At 39.2% G+C, this 26,760-nt stretch overlaps 1 protein-coding gene across 1 annotated transcript; it reads left to right on the top strand.

Moving 5' to 3' along the window:
• Nucleotides 1-45: 45 nt before the first annotated feature.
• SEC24A (SEC24 homolog A, COPII component) lies at nucleotides 46-26,402 on the top strand. The gene is made up of 23 exons (XM_075766912.1): nucleotides 46-295; nucleotides 5,647-6,168; nucleotides 8,445-8,612; nucleotides 10,301-10,378; nucleotides 10,712-10,875; nucleotides 11,469-11,641; nucleotides 12,673-12,775; nucleotides 13,587-13,713; nucleotides 14,057-14,166; nucleotides 14,564-14,676; nucleotides 15,327-15,445; nucleotides 16,080-16,135; nucleotides 16,455-16,661; nucleotides 17,001-17,121; nucleotides 17,707-17,865; nucleotides 18,386-18,559; nucleotides 18,947-19,057; nucleotides 19,470-19,645; nucleotides 21,100-21,237; nucleotides 21,915-22,019; nucleotides 22,160-22,252; nucleotides 22,818-22,921; nucleotides 23,326-26,402. The coding sequence occupies exons 1-23, from the start codon at nucleotides 223-225 to the stop codon at nucleotides 23,438-23,440; spliced, it is 3,309 nt and encodes a 1,102-aa protein (XP_075623027.1). The 5' UTR covers nucleotides 46-222; the 3' UTR covers nucleotides 23,441-26,402.
• Nucleotides 26,403-26,760: the final 358 nt, after the last annotated feature.

The raw sequence follows: 26,760 nt of genomic DNA, 5'->3' as shown, positions 1-26,760 counted from the left end.
GGCACCAGGCTCCGCCCACTGCCGCAGCGCGCCGCTCCCGGAAGTGCCACGTGTACGCAGTGCGCCTGCGCGCGTCGCCAGTAGTTCCGGTGCGGGGCTGACCCTCCCCTCCTTCCCTGAGCTGGGCCGGGCGCCGCCAGACGGGCGGCACTGCTGAACCGAGCTGAACCGAGCTGAGCCGAGCTGAACCGAGCCGAGCCCAGCCCAGCCCAGCCCGCCGCCATGGCCCAGCCCGCCAGGCCCCCCGCTGGCTACCCTAGCCAGAACGGCGCCGGCCAGCAGCCCTATAGCAACGGTGAGTGCGGCGCTGGGCCGCTCCGGTGGCGGTAGAGGGCTGTGGGGCCTAGTGGGGGTGGCCCCTGCCCCGTGGTGTTTCCCCCGGCCGTGGGCCGCCCTGTGCCCGTCCTCCCTGGTGCTGCGGGTGTAGCGGGTAGGCCTCGGCCCGCGGCGCGGGGGAGGGGGCCGGTGCCCGCGGGCAGAGCGGCGGGGAGGACGGGGGAGGACGGGTTCTGGGCCACGGGAGCGGGGGAGCCGGCGGGCGCTCCTGGTGCGTTAGCCCCTCGGCTCGCTGAGTTACAGCCGGCCCCGGGCACGGGTCTGTGTCCGGGTCCAGCGGCGGCCTCACCGCACCCCGGGCAGCCGGCGTCCCGAGGGGCAGCGCAGCTGAATTAAGGGCGAAGAAAAGGAAAAAAATGGGTAGCAGTGACTGATTTCTTCTGTCACCCCCCGCGGGAGCGTCACCCGGGCCGTGCGAGGACACGGGTGCGGGTGGGAGCGCTGGCTGCGGCGGCTGCTCCCCCGTTGGGAAATGAAAGGTGCGGGGGGGTCGCCGTGGTGGGAATCGTGGCGAGCTGCTGGCCGGAGCCTGGCCTGCCCCAAGTCACACTGAGAAAAACGCGGAGCTGCTGTTTATCAGGCAAAATAAGTCTTCGTTCCAGTCTTGTTTCATGGGAAAGGTATCCCCGAGTATATTTTTCTGGTGTGTTTTGGCTTATAAATTGATAAAAATGCCTTTCAGAAAAGCCACGTTTGTGCCAAGTAGGGACAATGCACCGGGCGTCACTTCGTATCCCCGCGGTGACACAGCCGGAGCGGTCTGAGCCTCTGACCCTTTGGAACGGAGCTGTACATGTGGCACTGCTGTTATCGCGGGGGGGGCCCGGCTGAGCTCAGGCTGCAGCAGCCGGAGGGTTTTATCTTGTCATTCACGTAAAACTGATATTATCTTGTTCTGCGTGCTATGAGCTGGGAAAGTCTTGATGACTTTTTTCCCCCCTCAAAATATATATATATATATATTTTTAAAACAAGTTATTGAAGGTCAAACCGAGCAGCTTACTAGCCAGTCTTTTCAGCTAGGAAGAAAGAAATACAAGGCAAGCCTTGTCTCTGTATCTGTTTTCTCTGTGTGTGTAGAAATCTGTGCTCTTGGAAGTATTTCCTGATTTCACGTATACAGACAGCATCCTCTGTACTTGTTCCTTAATTATACACTTCTGTGTTTCAGTAGTTGCGCTGCATCATAAGCAATTCAGTTATAATGAGATCTTTTGATTTTTCTGCTTTATGCATGAGTAATGAAATGGTTTGACTTGTCTTCCCCCTCCTCCTTCACAGCATGCTTATTACTTTTCCTGAAAGTCATCTGCAAAATGGCATTTTACAAACAACTGTATAGTTGCTTATAGGGTCAAGAAAGTGGGAAGCATATGAGTACAGTCTGAAGAGAGAGCGTCTATTCTGGAGAGCTTATGGTCTAAGCAGAGAATGTACAAAGAGAACGTTAGCTAATGGAGTGATCGAGTGGGATGATTTACAGACTGGCATCGCTTTATGTTTGCTGATTTCCCTGTAGTCGGATTAAGCACGTAATGGCAGTTCTGGGGAGGCAGTTGGAGGAAGAGGAATGTCGGGCTACCCGGCTGTCAGGTGTATAAAAAATAAAGAACTGAAATTTAGAGTTACGCAAATACAAGGTAATAAAATTAAACAGTTGTTATGGTATGTTAAAGATAAAGTTTGGGTTGCTGGCCTTTTGAATAAATGAGATTATTCAAGCATAGACTGTTCTTAGCATTGTTTAAAATATATGTTGAACAGGTGCTGTGATCTTTGACCTTTACAGTAAAACCAAAGCTTTTTAAAACAGTCTAGAGCATACTGAAAGTACTGTTGTGATATTTACAGTGATAAGAAACCAAGTCGTCAACAGAATAACAAATTGTTATATAGCTGTCAGCTCTTCCTCCCAACTTGTTGCTTGCTTTACTGTTTGCAGGTAACTCCACAAGCTCGTACGTCTGTGAAGGCAGTAAATTGTCACAGCAGCACCGTGTGCTGACCGGGAAATTGTTTAGCACAGAGCATCGGGTTGCTTAGCAACAACCTTCCTCTACTTCATTTGTTTTTTTCTTTTAATATTCTGTATTCATTTAACTGCAGGTTACTAATTTGCTTTCCAGTTAATAGTGCAAACGAGAAGGAGAACAATTCTTTTAGAACTGTTTTGCTCTCCTCATGTGACCTTAGCGTGGCACTTTGAGGTCCTGAGATGCTTTAGGAGCTGTTGGGTTTGGTCAGCTCTCTGTGTGCTTGGGGACCAGGGGGTCACAGTCAGCTGAAGTGGGCACTGGGGGTGACCGATCCCATGGCAGTTGGGTTGGGAGGCAGCTCTTCGCTGTGTTTAACCTTGTATCTCCTGCAGGTTGGAGAGGTGGCGCCTGGTGAAAGTGATGTACTAAATTCTGCAGAGTGGAGAACAGAACTTGGATCCTAGCCTCCTGTGCTAATATTTTGACCCCTCATTTTAGAAAACCATCAGGCAACCTTCACATATATTCCACTGCCATTCCTGAGCTCTTACAAATGTTAAATGACCTTGTGTTCCTGTAGAGGTGTCTTTTGCAGTTAAGTAGGTGGCCTTTCTTGTATTACTAACTTATTTCTGCTCTGAGTGGTGGTTGGTTTGCAGCTGTGCAGGTGGTCTAGCTCTTCAGTCTATGCTGAATTCCTTCTTAGTTCCTGGCTTTGCAGAACAGTGCAGGAAACCAGCACCAACATATAGGGAAAGCTGGAAAGCCTATATGCTCTCTGATAGGCCTTGGTACAGGTCAGGTCAAGATGGGTACCTGGCAGCAGCAAAACAGCAAGTTCTGAGAAGTCTTTATGGACTGTGAAGCCCTTTGGAAAGGGTCTGCACCCCTCAGTGCTGCGCCTTTAGTTTTGTTGGCAGCTTTACGCAGGCTTGTCGTGAAAACATGAACTGTGTGTAGGATATTGAGACTTTTCGTTGTGCTTCTGACTTGAAAAATAAAAATTGCAATTTGGAATGTTGTGCTATGGTGAAGTCATTTTTTTTTTTTTTTTAATATTAAAGTAAAGCCCCATAGAAAATACCAGGTTAGTCAATTTTGGATTTCACTTCACTTCCATTGCTTTATCCTCAAACTTATCCCTGAAGCAAGGGAAAACTGTGTAAGAGAGCAATCCAAGTACTGCGATTCCTGCCTGGGCCATGCAGTCATGCTCTAAAGTGAATAATCGAGTTATGAAATTAATTTATATTTGTTATGTATTTTTTTGTACAACTTACAGTAATGTTGTTATATCAGTGTACATGCTGATGCAGTCAGGAGACTTGGAATCACATAAGAATTCTTCATCGTTCTTAGAGTTAGCAAGTTTAATTTACAATGGATTTTGTAAACCAATTGTTGGAAACCCATCTGATACACTGCAGAGTAATTTTCAAAGGTGAGTCATAATTGTTAGCATTTTTGTGTTTGTAAGCTTTTTGTTTAGACACATTGATTTTAGAGAATTATTAATTACTAAGATTTATGAGCAGCATTTTAAGGAGAGTAGAGTATAACTGGATTTCCTAACTGGATGATAAGTAGCATATTGAGATTAATGGGTGGAGAATAATATGGTATGCACTTTTTATGCACAAATAACAGAGGCAGTGAGGATGAGGTCACTGGCAGTATAGTACTGCCATGGATATGTACAATATTCAGTGAAGTAACAGCTGTCTGTGAACCGTAGCCTAAGGCTTTCTAGGGAATGATGAGCTGAATGAGTGATGCAGGGTTTGTCCTAACTATTTCAATGCGTTCTGTGTTTAGCTTAATTTATTGTCAGAAATGCTCATGTTCAAAGTTATTCGAACTTGGAAATGTGAACTTCCTCACCTTTTGAATTTAACTAAGATGTTTCAATAGGAAACCAGCCATCTTTGTGTTAATGTGAAATGAAATTCTGTGATTTTGGTCTGGTGGCAGCTATTTCCAGGATTTGTATGGTAAATATATATCTGCTCTCCAAGCCAATCTCTCTGGCAATTTTTTGAAAATTTAAGTGTTGAATCCTTCAGGGGTTTCTGGTCTGGAAAATTAAGTGCTTTTGTTTATCTAGGTTCAAAAAAAATTGTCCAAATCTTGACTAATTCTGCAAATCTGGAAAATAGTACAGGGTTGAAAAGAAAAGAATCTTAACTCTAAACCATGAAGAGGATCTTATCTGCTTTCAGATGATTAACTGTGTATGTGGAATGTCTCCAGTATTCAAACTGTGTGTTTAGGGGGGTTCGGGAGCCACAATGCAACTGTCTAAAATAAACGATACAACATTGGAAAGTGTTTTAGTAATTTTTAAGGAGTGGTGGCTGACTGCGGCATGCATTATCTAGTGTATTCTGCTCATTGAAAATTTATAGTCTCCCTTCAGAATGTCCATTTTGTGGCGAAGGTATGAACAACCTGTAGTAGTAGCTTTCTTGATGGAGCTCTTACACACTGAAATTCTCATAGTATTCTGTCTCTCTGTGTTCCCGTGTAAAGCAGAAACCTGACGATGCTCTTGCCAGCATTGTTTACTGTTTGGGGAGTTATTAACCTTTTTTCAATTTTTTTCCTTCAAAATAGTAAAACTTAGTTCAGCTATACCAACCAACCAATACATGAAAAGCGCCATTAACCTATGAAGTTTTATTTTCCTGGTTGGTGAATTATTTTACGATAAAATTACCCGTCATTCCACATTTGTGACCAGTTGGCCACTCACACGAGCGGTATGTGTATGAATAGTTCTCTTACTAAAATTAACTGCAGAAACTTTCATAGATTAACCCTGTCAGTTCAGAAATAGCATGGTGACCTAGGCTGAGACTGGCTCTTCGTGTCTTTGCCGTAAGCTAAAGTTTAAGTTGGTGTCAATCGTCAAGTGAAACCCAGTTATTATGTAATGGATGCTTCCGCTTTCGGTCTGCTTGCTTGTACGACTGCCAGCTGTGTGGGAGAGCGCTCCTCTTTGGTCGGCTTGCTTTTGGGTGTTTCTCAAATAGTATCGCGTGTGAATTTTAGTCCAGGAGGATGGATTGCGCTCAGGCACTGGAATGCTTAGTGGTTGCGAGGCTACTGTGAAACAAAACAAAGATCTAAGTGTTGATAACAAAATACTACCAAATTCATGTCCCCTGCAGCAGTACTTCTGTCACACCTGATTGTTTAAAAAAATAAAACTGCTTGGAGACTAGTAAAATCCTAAGGAAGGAGTTTTCCAGGAACATCTCTTATTTTCAGAAGTGATACCCACCACTGACTTTCTAAAGGGTTTATTGCTTGTTGTGGTTTTTTTTTCTTCCAGGTCCTGTTCAAAATCAGCTGATGCACTCATCAGATGGCCAGGGATTTAGCCCTTCGGTTCCAGGATCGTATTTGCATCAGGCGCCGGCGAAGGTTCCTCCACATCAGTCTTCTGGACAGTATAACTATAGTGGCTCTCAGAATGTTTCTCAATTAAACAATTATCAAGGACCTGGGCAGACTCTCAACAGACCACCAGTGGCACCTTTCTCTGGGTCACCAGTACAACAGACAGGTTCTGTTCCACAAGTGCTGCTGCCCACATTGCAAAACTCAGCTGCTATATCATCTGCTGGTAGCTTTCCTCCTGCAGCTAGCCCACCAGTGCTTTCAAACTGGCAGTACAGCCAGACTCCTGTGAGTCAGCCCCTAGGGTCTCAAACAAGCCATTTGGCTCACCTGGCGGGGACAGGGTCAGCTCAGCCACCGTCGTCGTTATCAGGAAACACAAATCCTCCAGGAAGTTATCAATATGCTGCTTCGCCAGGAGGTCCTCCGCTTCAGAACAGCTATATGAAGCCAGGTAACCATAATGCTTTTGATAATTTACCAATGTCCATTTCTCAGTGTCCTTTTAAAAAAACTACAGAATTGACTCTGCAGTGGCATTTTGCTTGTGGAGCAAGGTTGTCAAAGCAGGTATTTTGAGAAAACGCACATCACAAATACTGGGGTGGCTTCTTTGGATTAGAAGTGGAAGTTCTGTGTGCCAGTCAAGCACTGCAGTTGGCTGACGCAGGTAACTCCTGAACGGTGTCTCATTTTGGGAAGCTGTGTGTGGGTAATGCTGTTTCTGTGACCTTCACCGTTCCTTGGGGTGGCTGTTTCAGTCCACTGGGGACTTGAGGACTTCACAGTTGAAAACTGTAGTCCTGTTTAGAGAGTGTGGTCTTCTGCAGTTTAAAACTTGTCAGCCTTTCTGTTAATCACTCGATTCAGGCAGTTCTCTGAACAGCCTCTGTCACGTTGATGCAAACAACTTGAGCGCAGCCTGGAAAGAAAACTGAAAAGTGTTCTGTGTCATTGAAATAGAGGCCAGTTCAGTGGAAGGCTTCCTTCCTCCAAACTTGTAATTTTCACTATCTAATAATAATAATAGTCAGTCTTTAGAAAGTATTCTGAAAGAGTGAGGCTTCTGTTCCTGCTGCTTCTGTGCTGGTATATGTACTGGCGAAAAGCTTTTCTAACACTAAGTATCTCTGTTATGCAACTTGTGATTATTACGGACACAAAGTGAATACTCCAGTTTCTCTTTGCCAAAGCGCTGCTTGTTCTTATAGAGGTTTTTCTAACTGAGCATGCAAATAGGAGTTATGTACAAAAACATTTTAAATGTTAAAGCAAATATTTTTTTCTTGTGAAATCTTTTTAGCCTCACTAGAGATTTTTCTTGATGCTAATTTTTTGTTATATGCCTGACTAATTTTCTTATGATGTTCAAACTGCCTGAAGCTCACAGAATTTATGAAATTATTTCTGGCAGTTTATTGGAATAAACAATTAGTACTTTGGAGTTAGTGAGGAAAATGCTGAGAAATCTTGGAAAGTGGCATATGAAATGAGAGTGAGTGTCTGGAATAGGAGAATTCTTATATCCATTCAATGGTGAATCCTCCTGAGCAATTTCCCTGGTAGTTTTTTGTAGAACAGTGATAGCTTTTAAAATGAATTTAGCTCATTTGGTGATCACGCTCATTCTTAGAACAAAGGTCTGCTAGCTCCTGGCCTGCATGGACAACTTTGGACAGATACAGAATCTCTTCCAAGTTCTGTGATAGTGTTGCCTGGATATAGCAATTAATTAGCTTTGCTGTATCAAACGCTAAGTGAACAAACAGATAACTTCACTGGATGTGATTTTTTTTTTTTCTTCTTCCCCCCTTTTTTTTTTTTCCCCACTCCTCCCTTAAATGTGACCATACCGTGCAGGCTCGTGAAGTTGCATATTTTGTGTGGTGGGGAATTTGTCAGTCTACTTTTGTGTACGGCTTACAGGCTTCTGTGCCAGGGTGACACTGGACAATTTGGCTTTATCTCTTGAAGGGTAACTTTTACGTTAAAATACATTGGTGTCTTCTAGAGTTAAAGGGCAGTTACGCTGGCCCCTGGAATAAGAGGCAACAAAGGGGTGGAAGTGCTTTTGGGATTTGGCATTACTGGGTTTCTAAATGGCTTGAGAAAGTTGTAGAATTTTAAAAGAGAGGCAATTAAAAACTTTCCCGTGACTTTTAACATGGAGGGTTAAACGTTTCAGAGCAAAACACCTTGCACTTGCATGGCAAGTTCATTCAAACTGCACACTGTTGATGCTTTCCCAAGTGATATATTTGCCCCAAGTAATTTTACTAGCTATAGAATATGTACATTGCTGTTCTGCATCAGATTATTGAAGCAGAAGATGAGCATCCTGTCAGAAGGAATCTGTTTAGACTCTTACTAGTTCATTATTCTCTAATACAGGGATGTACTATAACTTTATAATATAGTCCAGACTTAGTAATTGAAGTTGGGATGGTTTCCGTACCTCTTGAAATTCTCACCAACAATAGCAACAAAAAGCTGAAAGAGATTGTGGACAATAGCTGCAGGAACCCAGTATGAGAAGAGCATGACAGGAACAATCTGAAGTTGTAAAACCTTCTGCATACCTGTTAGGATTTTAGTATTTATTTTATTTATTATATATTATATACTTATGTATATGCTGTTTATCATTTGAATAAGAGGAATATTTAGAGTTCAGTCTGTGTTGTGACTTTTTCAGCTGGGTTAAACTCCTCCTAATTAATCTCTTTACAGGATCTGCACCTCCACCAGTGACTCAGCCTTTAACTCCACTCCACCCCCCTGCAAGACCACCTTTAGGACCGCCGCCAGTTGGTGGTCCACCTTTAATCAGGCCACCAACACTGGTAGCAGGACCACCTAATACACAGTCTCTGCTAAATTCAGCTGCAAATCGAGAAAGTAAGAAATAATTTGCTCTTTTTGTTGAATTTGAACATTGCAACTTGGTCTAATATACAGCCTTTAAAGTTGACTACACTGTTGTATTAGATACTCAAATGGTAAAATTGGTACTAATACAGTGTAATTTTATCTGAAAGGAGCAGGTAAGGACCTGGGAGGAAGTAAAATATTTCTTGTTGACAGTTGTTAATAAAATAAAAATAATTAACATTTCAAAATAGATTTCTAAGTGTTGTTTAATGTGTCCGTGTCTCCCATAGTTGCCATCTCTTTTTTTATTTTTTATTTTTAATGTTCTAAAATCATACTGAAATTCTGATTTTTCTGCATCCCTGGCTGCTGTGGAGGATATAATCGGTGTATAACTTCCTGTATCATTTTATTCTGCAGGGAGAGCTAAAATGTGAACCCTGCAATTCCTTCCCTGTTTACATAGCTGTACCTTATTCTTCCCTTCTGTGTAAAATCACTGAAGTGTGTATCTTGGATTTGTTCATTTTCTGAAGGTAGTTACTAGAGGCTGTTAAGTGTCAGCTGTTGAAGACAGATACCTGACTTTGTCTTCTGTGGGCCCTGCACAAATATGCCATTCTTTGACAACTCATCAGGGCTCCATAATCAAACGGACCTGCAGTTGTATTGCATTTACTGCCCATGCTAGATGGGGCCCTGTGGTAGTCAGCAGTTTTGTTTTTATATAGATAGTTTGTTCTGTCAAAGCTGTTGGCTCCTTGCATGTTCAGATTGACAGTTTCTTGTACGTGGTAGCTGTGTGATTACAAGAATAGTATATTCAGATTTAGCTTACTTCTGAACATATGAAATGCATTAGAAAGTGCTTTTGCTAAGAAAGTCTTTTCCTCATAATGAAGAGAAACATTTCCAGGGCCCTGGAGAGAGAGAAATGTTTAGTCTGTGAAGTAGGTTCACTGCTACATACTAGGAAGATTCAGCATAAGTTCCTTTCCCTGGGTCATCTTTGAAGATTTTAATGACAATAAAAAGTAAATTGAGTACCTGCTTTTCCTTAGCAATAGATCATTGGGTTTGTATATTTAGACATAGTTATCTTACAAAAAGCTGTCCTTTGGGAGCACTCTCTGAATTTCAAGGTTTTTTTTATCGCAACTGTAATTTATATCTTGACTGGTATGTGACCATATCAGAACTGTTGGTATGTGGTGAGCAGTACTGGACTAAGTATGTAAGCGAAGGGAATTTGGTGTTTTCCTGAATTATCAGTGGAAAAAGTTCTTCAGGGAATTCAGTGCCTAAATTCCAGGGTACTCTGAAAACCATGGCTAGCCTACAGACACTTCCTCTGATGAGGAAGGAGCGGTGCCTGATGCTTTGTTGCATATTAGCTTGGAAGTTATGGCAAATACCTAATCTAAAGTAATCTTAAAAGGTCGTTCAACCCAAAGTGTAGGGAGTTTTGTTTTCCTTGAAAAAAGATTTTGTGGTTTTATGAATGTCCTTTGTTGAGGTCGTGTCAGCAAGGGAAGTGTGTGTGAGAAAGAGGCCAAGATGTATGTTTAATTTGGCTTCATCCTGGGGTAGAAACAAAGTAGATCCAGACAATGCTAATCTTAATATTCATCCAGCAAGTAGGATTTCTTTGCAGTTACCCCATTACAACTTCTTAGTAACTTGTGAAAATTTTTACTGGGACTCTGTCTTAACAGGCGATGCCACATCTGCTGCCAGTGATGGGTCTGTGGTCCAAAACAGCTATGATGCAATAGAAGGGGGTGGCCTCATGGGTAAGGATTTGGAATTAAATGTTTACTATTACACAACTTTTTTTTAAAAGCCTGGGAAAGATAGAAGTTTAGGCATTTGCGTACAAACATATACACTCGGTTTGATGTCTGTCTTGAAACTAAATATGAAATTTGAAGCATTGACAATTAGCATGTCTTTGCTTGTAAGCATGGTCAAGCAGTTAAGAGCACTTTGCAAAACTGAGAGCAGTTGTCAGTTGTTTACACCTAGAAACTGAACAACAACAAAAAGCCTTCCTGCTGTAGTAATGCATTGAGCAAGCTGCAGTTCTCTGGCAATTAATTTTAAGTATTTGTCTACTCTGCCTCTAGCAACTCCACATCCTTCTGCACCTCCGAATCTTAAGGTGAATAGAAGTGTTGGGTATTCCTACCCTACCTTACCTCCAGGCTACCAAAATACTTCTCCACCCGGAGCACCAGGAATGCAGGCATCAGCTTTGCAATATCCAGATGGATCAAAACATTTCCACCAGGTAAAGATCATCTGGATTTTATCTCGTTATGACCCGTGGTGCGTGCGGGTGAAGAAAAGTGACGATTGGTGTGTGTTCGCATCTCTGGGGTGCTGCTTCTGTGGGTCACTCTTTGGTGAGCCATTTGTCCAAGACGGTAGACATAGTCCAAAATGAATGCTTTTTGCCTTGATGCCAGATAGGAAAAGCTGTGTGCCAGCTCTTTCTGAAGTGTTCTATACTCAAATCTGTTCAGAATATTTCTCTTAGAACTTTCAGCTGCTTTTGGCATGTTCGTCTTCCCTGTTGTTAGCTGAAGTATTTGGATTTTCTCCTGAACTTTCAAAGCAAACTGAGCAATGCTTTTGCCACCTGAGCTTCTGTATTTCAAGAGCTTTGTAGCAAATGTATGCTATTTTTTACCTCTATTACGTTACATGCCGAAGTCTAAGTTTGTTACAAGTATTATTTCTAAATATATCACTGTAATGCAATGACAGTTAATACACAAACAAAATTAAAAAATTGAAAGGGAAAGATGTTTGCTTTTTAAATGAACTATGGGCTTCATCCAAATAGTTAGTGTTAATTTCTGAAATTTTATTTGACTCTAGCCTGCCCTGGGCACTAATCACTTAACTGCATCTATGGCTGGCCTGAGTCTACAGCAAGAAGGATTAAGACCTGTGAATCTTCTTCAAGAAAGAAATATTCTTCCTACGACCCTCTTGAAGGCTCCTGTCCCAAACTTGCATGAAGACATCCAGAAGCTCAACTGTAATCCTGAGTAAGACTATCAATTTGCTATAATCCATCAAAATAAACAGAAGTATACATTCATACTTGTAAACGTAACTCTTCACAAAATATTTCCTTAATTTTGTGAGTAGTAAACATTGAAAACAGGCTTCACTATATTACGATAAAGGCGGTAAGTGGTTTAAACTTTGAAGTGAGGAAAATGATCTGTAGAAAGTATGAGGAGCAATATGTTGCTTGCAAGGCAGCTATAGATAGGTACAATACAAAAACTTTATAGCTTGCAGTGAGTATGATAGAGAAAAGACATAAAATAGGAGTTAACTCACTTGAGTGAGGTGCCAAAAAAAGATTGTGAATGCAGAAACATGAGTGACCTCTGTATTGAAAGTAACCATTTAAAACAATGGAGTAAATGGAATGTCAAACAAGGGGCTGGCAGCTGGTTATGCGAGTCATCTCTCTGAGGAGACCACCCATGCTGTGTATAACCAGGTACACCTGCTTTGCAAGTCTTTTATGATAGATAAAGGGAATAACAGCATCTTTGTGAAGTTGGTCATGCAAACAAGCTGGGCTGGATTTGCAAAAGTACTGTGCACATCTGCACTTTGTGGAAACCACGGAGTTCTGAAGTCCCTGAAATGACTGTGGGGTTGTTTATAGTTATTTTTGTGTAGTTTTAAGACAACTTTTTAAACTTCGCTGGTTCAGATTTGTATATAAGGCTACCTCAAATTAGTATTCCAAAATAACAGTTAGTATACAAAAATTTGGTGCAATTTTGAACACTGCTAGGCTTAACTTTGACTTGAGTGACTAAAATGACATTCAGTCTGTGTGAAGAGCATGTGTGTAAAATAAGAACTCCAAGTATGTACTGTGGGTCAAGCTCAGACTAAACCAGAATAATTTGACAGAGTTGGTGAAGATCCTTTATCTGGAAATGGAAATTCACCATCACCAGCTCTAGAATAATATAAAAGATGCTCTGTACTACTGAAATCATCATTTCATTATCTGAAAGCCTCTGAAAATAACCCTTTGTCCTCCATGTAGGTTGTTCCGCTGTACCCTGACTAACATTCCTCAAACTCAGGCCTTATTGAATAAAGCCAAACTTCCTTTGGGGCTCCTGCTTCATCCTTTCAAAGACTTATCGGTATGACAAATATTCAAAACTTTAAATGCTGAATTATCAACTATGCCTTTACTAGAATCCAGAGCTGGACAATGAATTATAAAAAGGGCAAGTATGTTGACTAATCTTGGCCCAGAAAAATTCCACTGGTAACTGACATTTCCCTGTTCCATGCAGATCATTGTAATTTTTCTGAAATTTTTCTCCCTGCCATTTTTAAACTTTGAACCCTCACTTCTTAATAAACAAAAAACCTCCCAAACCTCAAAAAACCAGAAGCCTAGAGGCAGCACAGCACCTGGACTGTGACAGAAAGCAACACATCTAAATTCCAGTATTGCTTAGATAGCTTCATCTTGTCACGTATCTCTACAACTGGTAGTTACTGATTTCCTACACCAAACCTAGTACTAATTCTCTTAAGAATTAACACAGTTAAGGGGGTCCTCAGATAGCCAGGAGACTTTGTGAATTTAGCAGTACCTCTTTTAAGCACTGCTATTTTTCACAATTTAAGTAATTTTTTTCAAAGATGTGGTTTTTTTTCTGATTTTTGATCTGTATTGGGTGTAGGACTTTGGTCTTAAACCATCAATGTAAAATTCAAGACTTTAGAGGCCAAGTTTGACTCTTAACCAAATTGTTTAGAGCTCAGTTCCAACCAGTCTTATTAAGGAATTGTAGGGAAGCTGCAAGGATGCAGAAATACTTCTTCCTTCAACAAGTACATTTTGACTAGCTAACCAGCAAGCACAGCGTAGATAACGTTGATATTGTAGATCAATAGCTGTAGTGTGGTGATGCTTTAAAACAGGAAGCTTTTCTTTTCCAGCAATTGCCAGTGGTCACCTCAAGTACTATTGTGAGATGCCGTTCCTGTCGGACATACATTAACCCTTTTGTCAGCTTTCTAGACCAAAGGAGATGGAAATGCAATTTGTGCTATAGAGTGAATGATGGTAGGTTTTAAATGTGCTTATTGCTTTGAACTGTTAAGGTTAACCTTTCCCACCTTGGCCTTTGAGACTGTAATACTGTTGGCCATATCAGTACTAGGGCTCGTCATTGGTCATGCTGGGGCTGTGAGACATGAGAAATGTTTCCTGTGGGTAAAGACAGTGGCGTCACTAATGAAGTACAGTAGCACTGATGTGGTCTCCCAATGTACCCTAGCAGGTGACAAAGTAGCTGCCCTACCTAGTGTAGTTCTCCAACAGGTGCAAAAAAGTTGATGTATTTGTTTTAAAATGCACCACAGCTAATACTAGTGTGAAGTAATAACATACAAATTTATCTGCATAGTTCCTGAAGAATTCATGTATAATCCTGTGACAAGAGTTTATGGAGAGCCTCATAAAAGACCTGAAGTCCAGAATGCTACTATTGAGTTTATGGCTCCATCTGAATACATGGTAAGGCTTTATTTACTCTTAGTTTTTCCTCTCCCTTTGTTTTATTTCCGGAGGGAAGTTGGAAAAAGCCTTGTTACAAAAGACGCTTTCCAGTTTAGTAGAACAGTTGCTGCCTCAAGGAGTATATCTGAGAACTCTTGGGAAGAACTTCAGATAGTTCTTAATTTCTAAACATTTATGATGTCAAAGTTCTATATTTAGAACATCTAGGTGTTTGTAGGTCTTCTGGAAGAAAACTATAATTCTAGAATTACACAGAGACAAATGCATTTAGAAGGTTTAGCTATCATCTGTATGCTGGTTTAATAGAGTTCAAATTTGCAGTGGAATGAATAAACTCAATCTAATAAATGTCACTTTGAAAACTAAAGGTAACCTTTTTTTTTTTTTTTCTCAGCTACGTCCACCTCAGCCACCTGTGTACCTCTTTGTGTTTGATGTCTCTCATAATGCAATAGAGACGGGATACTTGAATACAGTCTGCCAGACCTTGTTAGACAATCTTGACTTGTAAGTACCTTTTTCTTATAATTTTCTATTTTCATTACTCTTACGAAACTTGTGATAGACTTCAACATACTACTTCCTGTCAAGAAATTTCCTAGTGTTCGCTAGCAATGGCCAATGTTGTATTAAAATGTAGCAGAGAGCTGTAGTCTTTTTCCCATCACAGCTGCACTAGTAAAAAAAGGTAACTTTGAGGCTTGTTTCTCAGTCTGGCTCTTTTCTATCTGCTTCACCAATCCCAAAAAAGGAATAAACATCATGTTTATGATGTCTTTTGAACTGTATTTTTTAAAAAGTGAAATTTAGGTAAGTATTTGCTGAAAGGAATGCATACATCTAATGAACTTATCATAAAATACATGCTATTTGAACTTAGATAAATGCTTCTTTGTATTTTGCAGCTTGTTTCTTCCTTTTCTGCCATTTATTATTACCCTCTTTAAAAAAAATCTTGAATCTCTGCTAGGTGACTCTACTATGAGCTCCTTTTTTGGGGTATTTTTTTTTCTCCAAAATGACTTAGTCAAGCTGTTGCAGTGTAGCTGGTAAGCTAACTACTGGGTAACAACCTTGGACAGGTGCAGTGGATGTTAAAAAAAAATCCTGCAGAAATGAAATTTCATCTTACTGAACACCATATGTCTCATTTTTAGGCTTCCTGGGAACACTAGAACAAAAATAGGCTTCATAACATTTGACAGCACAATCCATTTCTACAGTCTTCAGGAAGGTCTCTCTCAACCTCAGATGCTTATAGTTTCAGATATTGAAGGTATGCAGATACAACTTTTGTGATTGATATCTATTAATGACTGCTGGGTTTGACAGCCTTTTAAACAAATCTGTCTGGTGGGAGTTCTAGATCAGATCATTAGTCTCTGCAGTAATGGCTTTAAAGTAGCATATGTCTGCATTCGTTAATGAAGCCTGTGATGTCTGTGCAATGCTGTGGCTGTTCATGACTTAAAACATGACGACAGCCCGCTCAGCCTCTAGTTTAATTTGTACAATTATCTAGGTTTCTCTTGTAATGCCAAATATTGATGGTTGGTAAATTACTATAGATTCTGTGGTGACTGATGCTTAATGCTTATTCTTCTGCCTTTAGTTTCAAGTCTCCTTTCACTGTATGTCATGGGGTAGGGCAGAATGAACACTAGAAAATCTTTGCTATGTGTTTTTGCTTAAGTTTTGATTACTTTTCAACCCTGTTGATTGCTACTCTAATGTGGCATTCTAGCCACAGGTATGCTTATGAGAAAAAAAGAAATCCACGTAGCTATGTTTGAATGGTTTTACACATTGATACTGTATTCTTTTTTCAATAGTTATAATGGTTGGCATATACAATTGAGAGGACTTTGTGTTTTTAAAAAATAACTTAAACATACTTTTTTTTCTTCCAGATGTATTTATACCAATGCCAGAAAACTTATTAGTAAACTTAAATGAAAATAAAGAGGTAAGAGCTACCTTAAATAACTAGTGGCATTCACATAGTTTGAGATATGCTTGATAATTTCTGGATTACTTAATGCTCTTTAACGCCTACAGTTTAAATGCCAAGTTTGAGGTGGGAAAAAAGAGGTCTTTTAATTTTATGTATGTGACTGTAAACATTTGCCAACCTGAAACAAGACAATACTTGACTTTTACTAAGGCTTTTCCTACCTTAATAGTAGAAGTGTTAATACATGTTTATGTGTGTTCTGCGATCAGCTCTACAAAGAAGAAAACTCAGAAGGCTCTTAGTATTAATATTTGTCTTTTCTCAATCATAGCTGATTCAAGATCTGTTGAGGACCTTGCCACAGATGTTTACCAAGTCCCTGGAAACTCAGAGTGCTCTGGGGCCTGCGTTACAGGCTGCCTTTAAACTGATGTCCCCCACGGGAGGTAGAATCTCTGTCTTCCAGACACAGCTTCCATCTGTGGGAATGGGAGCACTAAAGTCACGTGAAGAGCCAAACCAAAGAGCAACTGCAAAGGTCAGAAAAGCAAAAAGGCTGAGAGAACAGACTACCCTGTTCTGTACATGTATGTGGTTCTGGAATTGCCTGTTCTGGGTTAACCTCATGGTTCTCTTGTTGAGTTAACCTTCTTTTGCTAAAGTAGTAGAAGAATTTCTTTCCTTCAAAGACAAAACAAAGCGAAACAAAAAAAACCCAAGCACTGTAAACCCAGATTAATGACGTGATTTTTTTTTTTTAAATATCAGTGTAATCAGTGATGGAGAATCAATTATTAGTGTCCCTGAAAACAGGCGATATATGTGTTAATCTGTTTGAATTTCCTTTGTATTTTGTAATACTCCATTGTATTAACAGGACATACATCTGACACCATCAACTGATTTTTACAAGAAGTTAGCCTTGGACTGCTCAGGGCAACAAGTTGCAGTGGATTTATTTCTTCTTAGTGGACAGTATTCTGACTTGGCTTCTCTAGGTAAGTCGTATTAAGCTGTTTTGGGACGTGTAGCTCTTGTACTTTTGGCAAACGCATAGAATCTACAATCACATTTAGTATATGAACCTGATTTGAATGTATCTAGTGTGTCAAGATGCAAATTCATCCTTGCTGAGCAGTGACAGTGAATAGAATGTAACCTTTCAGTCTTTTTCTGATTTAACCCAGCTGTTTTCATATTCTCCCTTAGTGAGTCAGGATTCTTGTGATCCTGGTATAAGTGGCTGAAATACTTTCCTTTTATGCCTTTCTTTTTATGCATCAGTGTAAACACCTTTAGAGTAAGCTTCATTAGCATTTTAATTACTTTTTCTCTATTTAACCAAACTTTCAAGTGACAAAGTACCTGTAACTTCAGGCCAATGGAACATTATTACATACATACTCAAACATATAGTTGTGTTACATCTATGTCTCTGCATGCAGGTGTCTAATTGTGTAACAGAGCTATTTGCAGGTGTGAACAGTTTAATAATTAAAGGAAATATTGCACTCAACTGGTATATTTAAAGACCACAGCAGCAACTGTCTGCACTCTGCCAGTATCTGTTGGTTTTGTTTCAGGTTGTATATCAAGGTATTCTGCAGGTAGTGTCTACTACTACCAGTCTTACCATCATAAACACAACCCTGTCCAGGTGGAGAAATTGCAAAAGGAACTGAAACGGTATTTAACTAGAAAGATTGGGTTTGAGGCTGTCATGAGGATAAGATGCACCAAAGGTTTGAACACAGATTTTTTTGTTTGTTTTTTGGGGAGGGTGAGGGGGAAGCAGGTGTTTGCTGTCATTCAGAAATGTTTTGATTGCTATTTTGGCTGTTACGTAAGCTTAAATGGTTAAAAGACATAGATTAGAAAAGTAAAATTCAGTACCAGGAATCAGATCGTTTATTAAAGACTGTATTTGCAGTATCATTACTGGCATCCAAATTCCATTTTATAATGTTTAAAGCTGGAAACTTTGGTGGACTGCTATTCCAGCAAGGGACTGTTTTTATAGTCTAGAGACGTACTACTATTCTGCCCTGATTTCATTTCCAAATCCCTTGTTTCTGCTAGGCTTTGTGGATTCTATGGATTAGTTGTCTGTTTGGTATATTTACCTTTCCTGAAGATACTTTATTTCATTGAGAAGGATCCTAACATTCTGATACAGAGCCACCTAACAGTGATGGCAGATGTGTGAATGGTGTCTGTACTTCATGACTATAAAATTGATTCGTTCCAATGCCTGTCCTGTAGGTCTTTCCATTCATACTTTCCATGGGAACTTCTTCGTACGATCTACAGACTTGTTGTCACTACCCAATGTAAACCCAGATGCAGGATATGCTGTGCAAATGTCAGTAGAAGAGAGTCTTACTGATATGCAAGTTGTTTCTTTTCAGTCAGCTCTCCTGTACACATCCAGCAAAGGTAAGGTATGCAGGTAGTGTTAGCTGCATTAACAGCACAGTATTCAGATCGGTCTTTTTTGTGCCCATTTATAAGCTTCAATTCAGTTGCAGTAACTTGCACAAACTATTTTATCTAATATCAAGATCACAGCTGTGATGTGTTGTTTCTTCCAGACCAAGAAGTTTCTTGGGAAACTTAGTTCTGGTCTGAAAATAGGTAGACTTAACCCAGAAACTGAGAACTAACAGTTTTTAAAAAGCTACTGGAAATGACCTGATTCACCACTTGTATGATAAATTAGATCAAATCTTGATTATTTTTTTTGCTGCTGACTAAGGGGCATTTCTTGTATTGTTTCATAAAACAAAAGTTATGTTTGGAGACTACAGTTTTCTTTTCTGACAGGTGAAAGACGAATTCGTGTCCACACTATGTGCTTACCTGTTGTCACAACGCTGAATGATGTCTACCTAGGGGCAGACGTACAAGCCATCACTGGGCTGTTAGCCAATATGGGTAAGCACGATAAGAGCTCGTTTGGATATGTATGGATGATATCCCAAAAGCTTTGAGCAGTAATCGTCTGGGAAGTAACATTAGAAGAAAAGACTCTCTCTTTCTAAGAGTGCTTTCTAAGTTGCAAGTCTAAAAGGTTTGTGGTTTGGTATGGTTTTTTTTTTTTTTTTAATTCTTGGCTTAAGTACAGTATCAGTGTAGCTGAATGTAGTCACCTGGACTTAGTCTGATGTATCATCATGGGCTGCAGTTTTTTTTCTGAATCACTTGTCTTGACTTCCTCTCTAGTGTAGTAAAAGCTTATTAAGATGCATGGAAGCGTTATGTTAAAATGAGAAAAGTTAACATACGTGACTGTATTCCTACCAAGGGTGGAAAAGCCTCTTATTTGAGCTTTGTACTCTCATTTTAGCTGTGGACCGATCAGTTTCTGCTACCTTGAGTGATGCTCGGGATGCCTTGGTCAATGCAGTGATAGATTCTTTATCTGCTTACCGTTCATCAGTCCTAAGCATTCAACAACCTGGTCTCATGGCCCCCTACTCACTACGGCTCTTTCCGCTCTATGTACTGGCACTCTTAAAACAGGTAAGAGTTGAAAGGAAGCTGTGCAAGAGGATGATTGTCTGTTTGGCATGTCAACCTGAAGTAAAAGGACATTTCTTTGCACCAAAAACCATCTATCTTCTTTCAGTATTTTTGTAGGATTCAAAACTGAGAAGTTCCTTGATTTAGATCATTTAATAAAACCAGCCTTCCTGCAATTTGCCATTAGAGTTTTGAGATGTTTTACAGATTTGAGAATGGTGCTTCTTGCACAGATGAAGTTCTCTCAAGATAACAATTCCTTTTCTCTGCACCCCAGAATTTGATGACTTGAAAGGTCAATGTAGAACAAAACCTATTTAATTGTTTCTCAGACCTGGATAGATAACATACTATTTTACACATGGTGAATATGTGTTTTTATCTTGGAGTCTGTTATGTTATGAAAAATGGATGGATTTGGTGAATTTTATGGAGCAAATGTATCAGGGTAATGGATGGGCCTTCTGCTCTTGCATGCAGAGGAGAGCAGTAGAGGGTGGAGAAGATGTCTAAAGAATATCACTATGGAGAACGATCTAGTTAAGAAGCAGGAGTTTAGAAGTGTGTATAAAAACAAAAGTATAAATGTTTTAAATAAGTGACTAGGAAAATAGTAAAGACACTGACTAGTCTAGATAATGTGGCAGGGTACTGGTAGAGTGTTTTTTCAGGAATCTAATTTTTGTGCATTTCTGGAAATGTAGATCCACACAGCAGTTCAGTGTGGATTAGAAGAGAGCGCTAGCTGGCAGGCAGAGAGGTAGCTGGCTGGCTGTTCTTGCAAAAGTTAAAGCATTTCACGATATTTGCCTAATGTAAGTATTTTTTGATTGGATTTCCCTGAACTGATACTAGAAGTCATTTTAAGTGTTGGACAAGCTGGCTTTCTTTTCTAGAACCTTTTCATAAGGAATTAACCAGCATGTTGCTACTAGCATGTTGAGCTTTTTTATGTAGAAGACTTTATAAGCATTTGACCCAGTCAAGTGGGAGGAGCAAGCCCTTGTTTGTTATAGCTGGTTTATTTGTCCCAACAAGCCAGGACTACATCTTTATTGTAAATACAGAATTACTTAAGATTCTGTACATTGAAGCCAACCATAAACTGCTCCACTATTTATTCTTTTAAATTTCATTGCATAACATTTTTGATGTGTATGTCAGAAGAGATATATTTCAAGATGCTTTCATCTCAGCTGTAGTGCTCAGTAGAAAGGATTGATGGTGCAAGGTAACGTTTAATTCTGGAATTAAATGGGAATAAGGAGACTTGTATGATTTATATGTGAAATGCTGAAGAGACCTATGGAGAAGTAAAATACCATACCATGAGAAAATACTTAAATCTTAGAGATGAGTCACAAGTAAGTTAGAAATAAACAATAGATGGTGTGCTAAATTCAGCTTGTCTCACTTTGCTTTAATGGTCAAATTAAATGCCTGATCGTTTGCAGAAAGCATTTCAAACTGGGACGAACGCACGTTTAGATGAACGCATTTTTACCATGTGTCAAGTGAAAAACCAGCCTCTTGTTTACCTCATGCTGATGACACATCCCAGTCTGTACAGAGTTGATAATCTCACAGATGAGGTGAGTATTTGCATTGCTACATGGTCTGTTTGATCCCAAAGATTTTTATGATGTGAAAATAAATTTGTGTTAAGAAAATCTCAGAAGTTTTCCACATTAAAGCCTCGTAGCTAAAATTTACTGTTTTGTATTTTCCCATTTGTGGTATTTATGCATTTGTTATTTGGGACTGGATTGATGAATTCTGGAGAGAAGTTGTGCTCTGGCTGTGAATGGATGGAGAAGGTTTTTTCTAACTTATTTCACTTTTTGCCTTGTGTCATTATCTTGCACTGTCACATGTATGTAAAGACAGCATATCATATGTTTTAACTTTTTGTCCCTCTGGTCCTTTATTTTAAAGTGTCAAAATAGTTCTTTGACAAGTGAGAGAATGTTTATGTAAGAGCCTGAATAATTTTAGAAATCACATCTCTTGTACATAACAAACATGATATTCCAGTGCTAGAACCAATTAACTAAGATTAAATGATGACGTACGCCCTCTCTAAATAAAAGATTGAGAGCTTTATTAGTAAATCATGCACGTGAAGTATGACTTGAACTCAATTGAGGAAAAGGGTCCAACTTCAGTATTCAGTGTAGTATGTCCTATTCTTATTTAACCTTCTGTTCTTGTGCCTGTTTCAATGCATGAAGATGTGAAACACTGTTTTTCTTTTTGCTTTTTCCTTTAGGGGGCTCTTAACATAAATGATAGAACTATACCTCAGCCACCCATTCTCCAGCTGTCAGTGGAGAAGCTGAGTAGGGATGGTGCTTACCTTATGGATGCTGGCTCTGTAAGTTGTGTGGTGGTGGTGATTTTAAAAAGCATCCAAATTTACTTCATGTGTTATTTCTGAGAATTCAAAATATGTAGGAGACTGCTGAGATGTGGTTTTGCATTGGATTAATGTTGGTTTTGCTGGGTATCTTTCAGGTAATGTTTCTGTGGATTGGGAAGAACTGCGGGCAGAGCTTTATCAGCCAAGTCCTTGGGGTACCAAATTACGGCTCAATACCGCAGAATATGGTACGTGCTTGCTTTGCTCTACACCAGTCGTACAGCGCCAGAATATCATTTTCACGAGAACTAAACCAGCACTATTGAAATATTAGCCTTCTAGTTATTATTCGAAATAAATTCAGATTCAGGGAAAGAAATAATTTCTTTTGCCTCCCTTGGAGTTTCTCCAGGCTAAAACTATATAAATCTTCCCCTGAAAGCACAGTAAGGAGAGGCTGGCAGTGATTTCAGTTTCTCAGAACTGTGGGAGCAGACTGAGAATACTTGGGAATAGTAAGGGCAGTAGGTTAGTGGGAAATCCTTTGGCTTCTGCAATAAAACAGGTATCAATCACAGCTCAGTCATCACCGTTCTGTTGGCAATTGCTGATACCAGTTTAGGGCATTTGACTGTTTCAAGACCTTGCAAAGGAGACTAAACACATCATGAAACCTATCTGTCTGGGTTTCCTTTATACCCGATTAGGATAGAGTTGAGCTATTTTAAGTGTTCCTTTTACTGTTTTGGTTTTTTGTGGGTTTTTTTTCTGAAAAACATCATGTATGTATTAATGACACACTTTGCCTCTTAGACGCATCTCCCAGAACTTGAAACAGCAGAATCCGTCAGAACAATAGCTTTCATTTCTTGGCTGAGAGAACAGAGACCTTTCTTTCCTATACTGTATATAATAAAGTAAGTGTTTTAAGTCTTTGTGCTTCTTTAGGGACCTCTTAACAATACATATTTGGATATCATATACTGAACTTTCTTAATGGAAGTTTTAACAATGGTGCAGGCTGTGCTTAACACATTTGACAACAGATATGACTTGTTGTGAGTTGCCTCCAATTAGAATTTTGATGGACTAAAAAAGGCTAAATGTCACAGAACAACCTGCAGTTAATGGCAGATTAATGAAGTAAATGCTGATAAGTGTACTTGTTGGGATTAATCACAAGGGCTATTTGAGATCCTCTTTTCATGTTCTTAAGCTCTTGAAATGACTTGCCACTTGACCTGTAACTTTATTAATGCATTGCACTGTAGATCTTGGTGAATATTTATTTCACTCAAACACTTATATTTTCATTTTTAAGGGATGACAGTCCATTGAAATCAAGTTTTCTGCAAAATATGATTGAAGACAGAACAGAATCAGCCTTATCATACTATGAATTCCTCCTTCATATACAGCAGCAAGTAAATAAATGAAACACTAGCCTTTGGCTCACTTCTTTAAGGAAAGATTTTGCAGTAAAGAACGATTGTGCTTGTAATATCTTCATTAAATCTGTGGCCTGAGGCAGTTGATGAGAAGTTCTCACTGTGATTTCAACAAACTAAAGCAAATAAAGGACCACATCCAAGAATCAAATGTGCAACTACATAATATTGTACCTTAAAAAAAATATCAAACTATTGGAACTGGTTGAGCACCTTTAATTTGCTGCAAATCATGTTTTTACTGTAAGTAGTTGCAGCATGAAGTACATTTACAAAGGCAATACTGAAAAGGTGAAATACATTTTGTAAAATAAAGAGTTCTTTGTTGTTCAAAATGTATATTTCTGTAACTCTTTGCATTTATTTTTTTTTTGCTGCTAGATATAAAACCTCACAATACTGATCATGATTTGCAGGGAAATTCTTTCTAAGTGCATCCAGTGATTACAGACAGAGCATCTCAATGTTCAACTTAATGCTTAAAGTAGCAATGAAACAACTGTTCATTGTGAAACGAACAAATATTTTATGAAGCGTAGAATCCAGTGCTTGGATTGGATTATAGCTAATAGGACTAAAGGTAAGCTTAACCCGGACAAGATGGCTGAATTTGTTAAAGCGTTTAAGAAGTCAGTATTCTAACTAAAAAGTAGATTGGGAGTGGAGTAGGAGTGGGCCCTGAGAGACACATTTTAAAAAGTCAGTGGCTGAGTCAGCTGTAAAAGTAGACTTAAGTAGATGACAAGCTTTATTTTTCTTCAGTAAAAGGAATAGTTTTAATTTCAGTTTGTGAATGGTGTGGGAGGGGAGGGGCAAGGAAGGTTATCTTAGATTTTTTGGTTTACGTTTAGTAGACTTTTGGCTCTTGTTTACATTAACTGAATGTTAGGCCCCTAAAATCTAGTGTGTTTCTGAAGTGAGTTTGTATGGTGGCACTTCAAACCTCCTGCTTTGAGACAACATTGAATATTCTGACGTTAAAATTGGAAAAGACATTATTTTTCCAAAGACAAAAATATTATATTGTGTTTGAAGAAATTGCTTATGGTTTGAGACATGCCTGAAGTTTTTTTTTTTACTGCAGCTGTGTAACGAGCCTAGGTCCAAAGCCAGTGTGCACCAAATAAAAGCTTTAAATATACTCTCACATCCCTGCCAGAGCTACAGATGGAAGTTGACATTGAACTTGAAGTGAAAACTTGTATACAAAAATGATGTTATAAAAGTGCATTGATAGTTATTCTGTTTTGGAGATTAAGCTATCTTTGATAGCTAGCAACGTAAAGAGAATTTAAGTTACTGTATCCCTATGCCCATGGAAGTGTTTCATATGGAAAATACACTTTCATATGGTTTGCTTTTTTGTTTAGTAATGGTAAACTTGCAAAACCTACTTTCTGGGGCAAGTAACTTGAATAGGTAAAACACTTTGAAGTGGTCAACCAAGTACTGTGATTAGGCTAGTTAACTTACATTTTTGTGATACAAATGTCAAAGGACATCATAGGGTGATCACTTGCTACCATTTCAGGCTGTAGCTGCACGATTGTCAGGAGTTGCCTTACTTCAGGGGAGGAGTTTCTTTGAGGAAGTTGTTCTTGTCGCTTGAGGACAAGAAGCTAAAGTTCAGAACAATATCTAACATAGCATGAAAAGACTATTATGGAACCAATTTAAGCTTCCCTGTCTGCTGTCTCTGTAGCAAACAGGAGTATATTTACTTGAACAGCTTTTCAGAGAATTGCACAGTTTCTAGTCATAGTAAAGACATTTTTTTGACAGTCTGATTTTTTTTTTTTTCCTGGGGAAAAGGGGTCTCTTCATTTAAACCATAAATGGAAGCTATGCAGTTGCATAGGTTATGACTTAAAACTTGTGTTTTGGGTATATTATCACTCAGATGTTGAAAATCATCCTTGCATCTAACAGCCCACCCAAAGTACATTTCTTACTATGACTGTATTTTGCTATTATCTCTTTTTTTTTTAAAAAAAAAACCCAACATAAACATTGGAGATGGCTTCATTGCTTTATGTACACTAGACTAATGGCTAAAGATGTCAGTCTTTGTGGCAGTTAGCAATTTTGAATTAGAGTCCCTAAGTTTTACAGAGCAAAACATTATAAACAATCAGATGAACCCTCTTGGGAGTTCTTTTCAACTTGGAAGAAATTCTGTGTTGAACTTTGTTAGTTTATCCCCTTGCAGTGGGAATGGCCTGCTGGTTCACCTTGTGTTGCCATAAGGGCAATACAGTACAGATGAACACACAAACTACCTATGATGTGTCATTTTTACCTGCAATTGAAAAATGAGGACACTGAAGATGAACTGCAAAAATAGGCAAGAGTGGCTCTGGTACTTAGATCTCAGCACGACAACTCTACCACTGCAAATGTATTCTATTTTTCTAGATGAAGACCTTTTTTTTTAAACTACTTCTGTATTTGACACATTAGTGTTCAGCCAACATTGTTACCATCCATTTTACTTTGCTTTCATTATCCTTTTTAATTTAATATATTTGAGTCTAAGTCCACATAGACTGTGTTGCAATAACTAGAATGATTCACTTTTATTTAGAATTAATTTCTTAACAGAATTTAATCAAAGATGCAGAATGGTTGTTAAGGGACCATTAAATGTGATTTTAAGGTTCTGTTTACTATTATGGATGTAATCCTTATAGTAAATTTAATTTTGTAAAGTAGTGTATAATATTGTAATATTAAATCTTTGTTTTCTGAACTCAAAACATTTGATCTTCAGTATGAAGTTATAAATCTTCCCCCTTCTGAATTTGAGACAGGATTTACTTGTCCTCCTTTTTACAGTTTGTAATTTTCACTGTTTTATTCCTGTAAAAAGTCATTTGTAACACATGCAAATGCTTATTTTATCTGTGCTAATTTATCAGATTTGGCTACTCAATAAAACTCATTGAAAGAACTCATGCAAGTCCATCAGTCCTTTCTTAAAAATAGATTAATGTATTTGATCAATCAAGACAAATACCATGTACCAACAAGGGATAAATTCTACTTTTAGATAAAACGTAATATTTAGGTGATACAAACCGAGTTCCAGGTGACTCAAACTTTTCTTCTGTCACTGGCATATTTTTGTCCCCCCAGAGCATCTGTCAGTGAGCATTGCTATTCAGTCCTACCTTGGGGTCTGTTCTTCCAGTAAGGGGTGCTGTACCCCACCGTTGGTACCCTGCCATCTGGCTGGAAGTTGGTCTCCAGAGCCAGCTGACATTGATGGCTGGAATTTAGCCTTCAGCAGTGTTCCCAAGATGGTGATC

The sequence above is a fragment of the Balearica regulorum genome, chromosome 14 (genome assembly GCF_011004875.1).
Source record: "Balearica regulorum gibbericeps isolate bBalReg1 chromosome 14, bBalReg1.pri, whole genome shotgun sequence".
NCBI classification, from domain to species: domain Eukaryota; kingdom Metazoa; phylum Chordata; class Aves; order Gruiformes; family Gruidae; genus Balearica; species Balearica regulorum.
The sequence above is the reverse complement of the archived record's forward strand: the minus strand, read 5'-3'. Positions and strand labels throughout refer to the sequence as shown.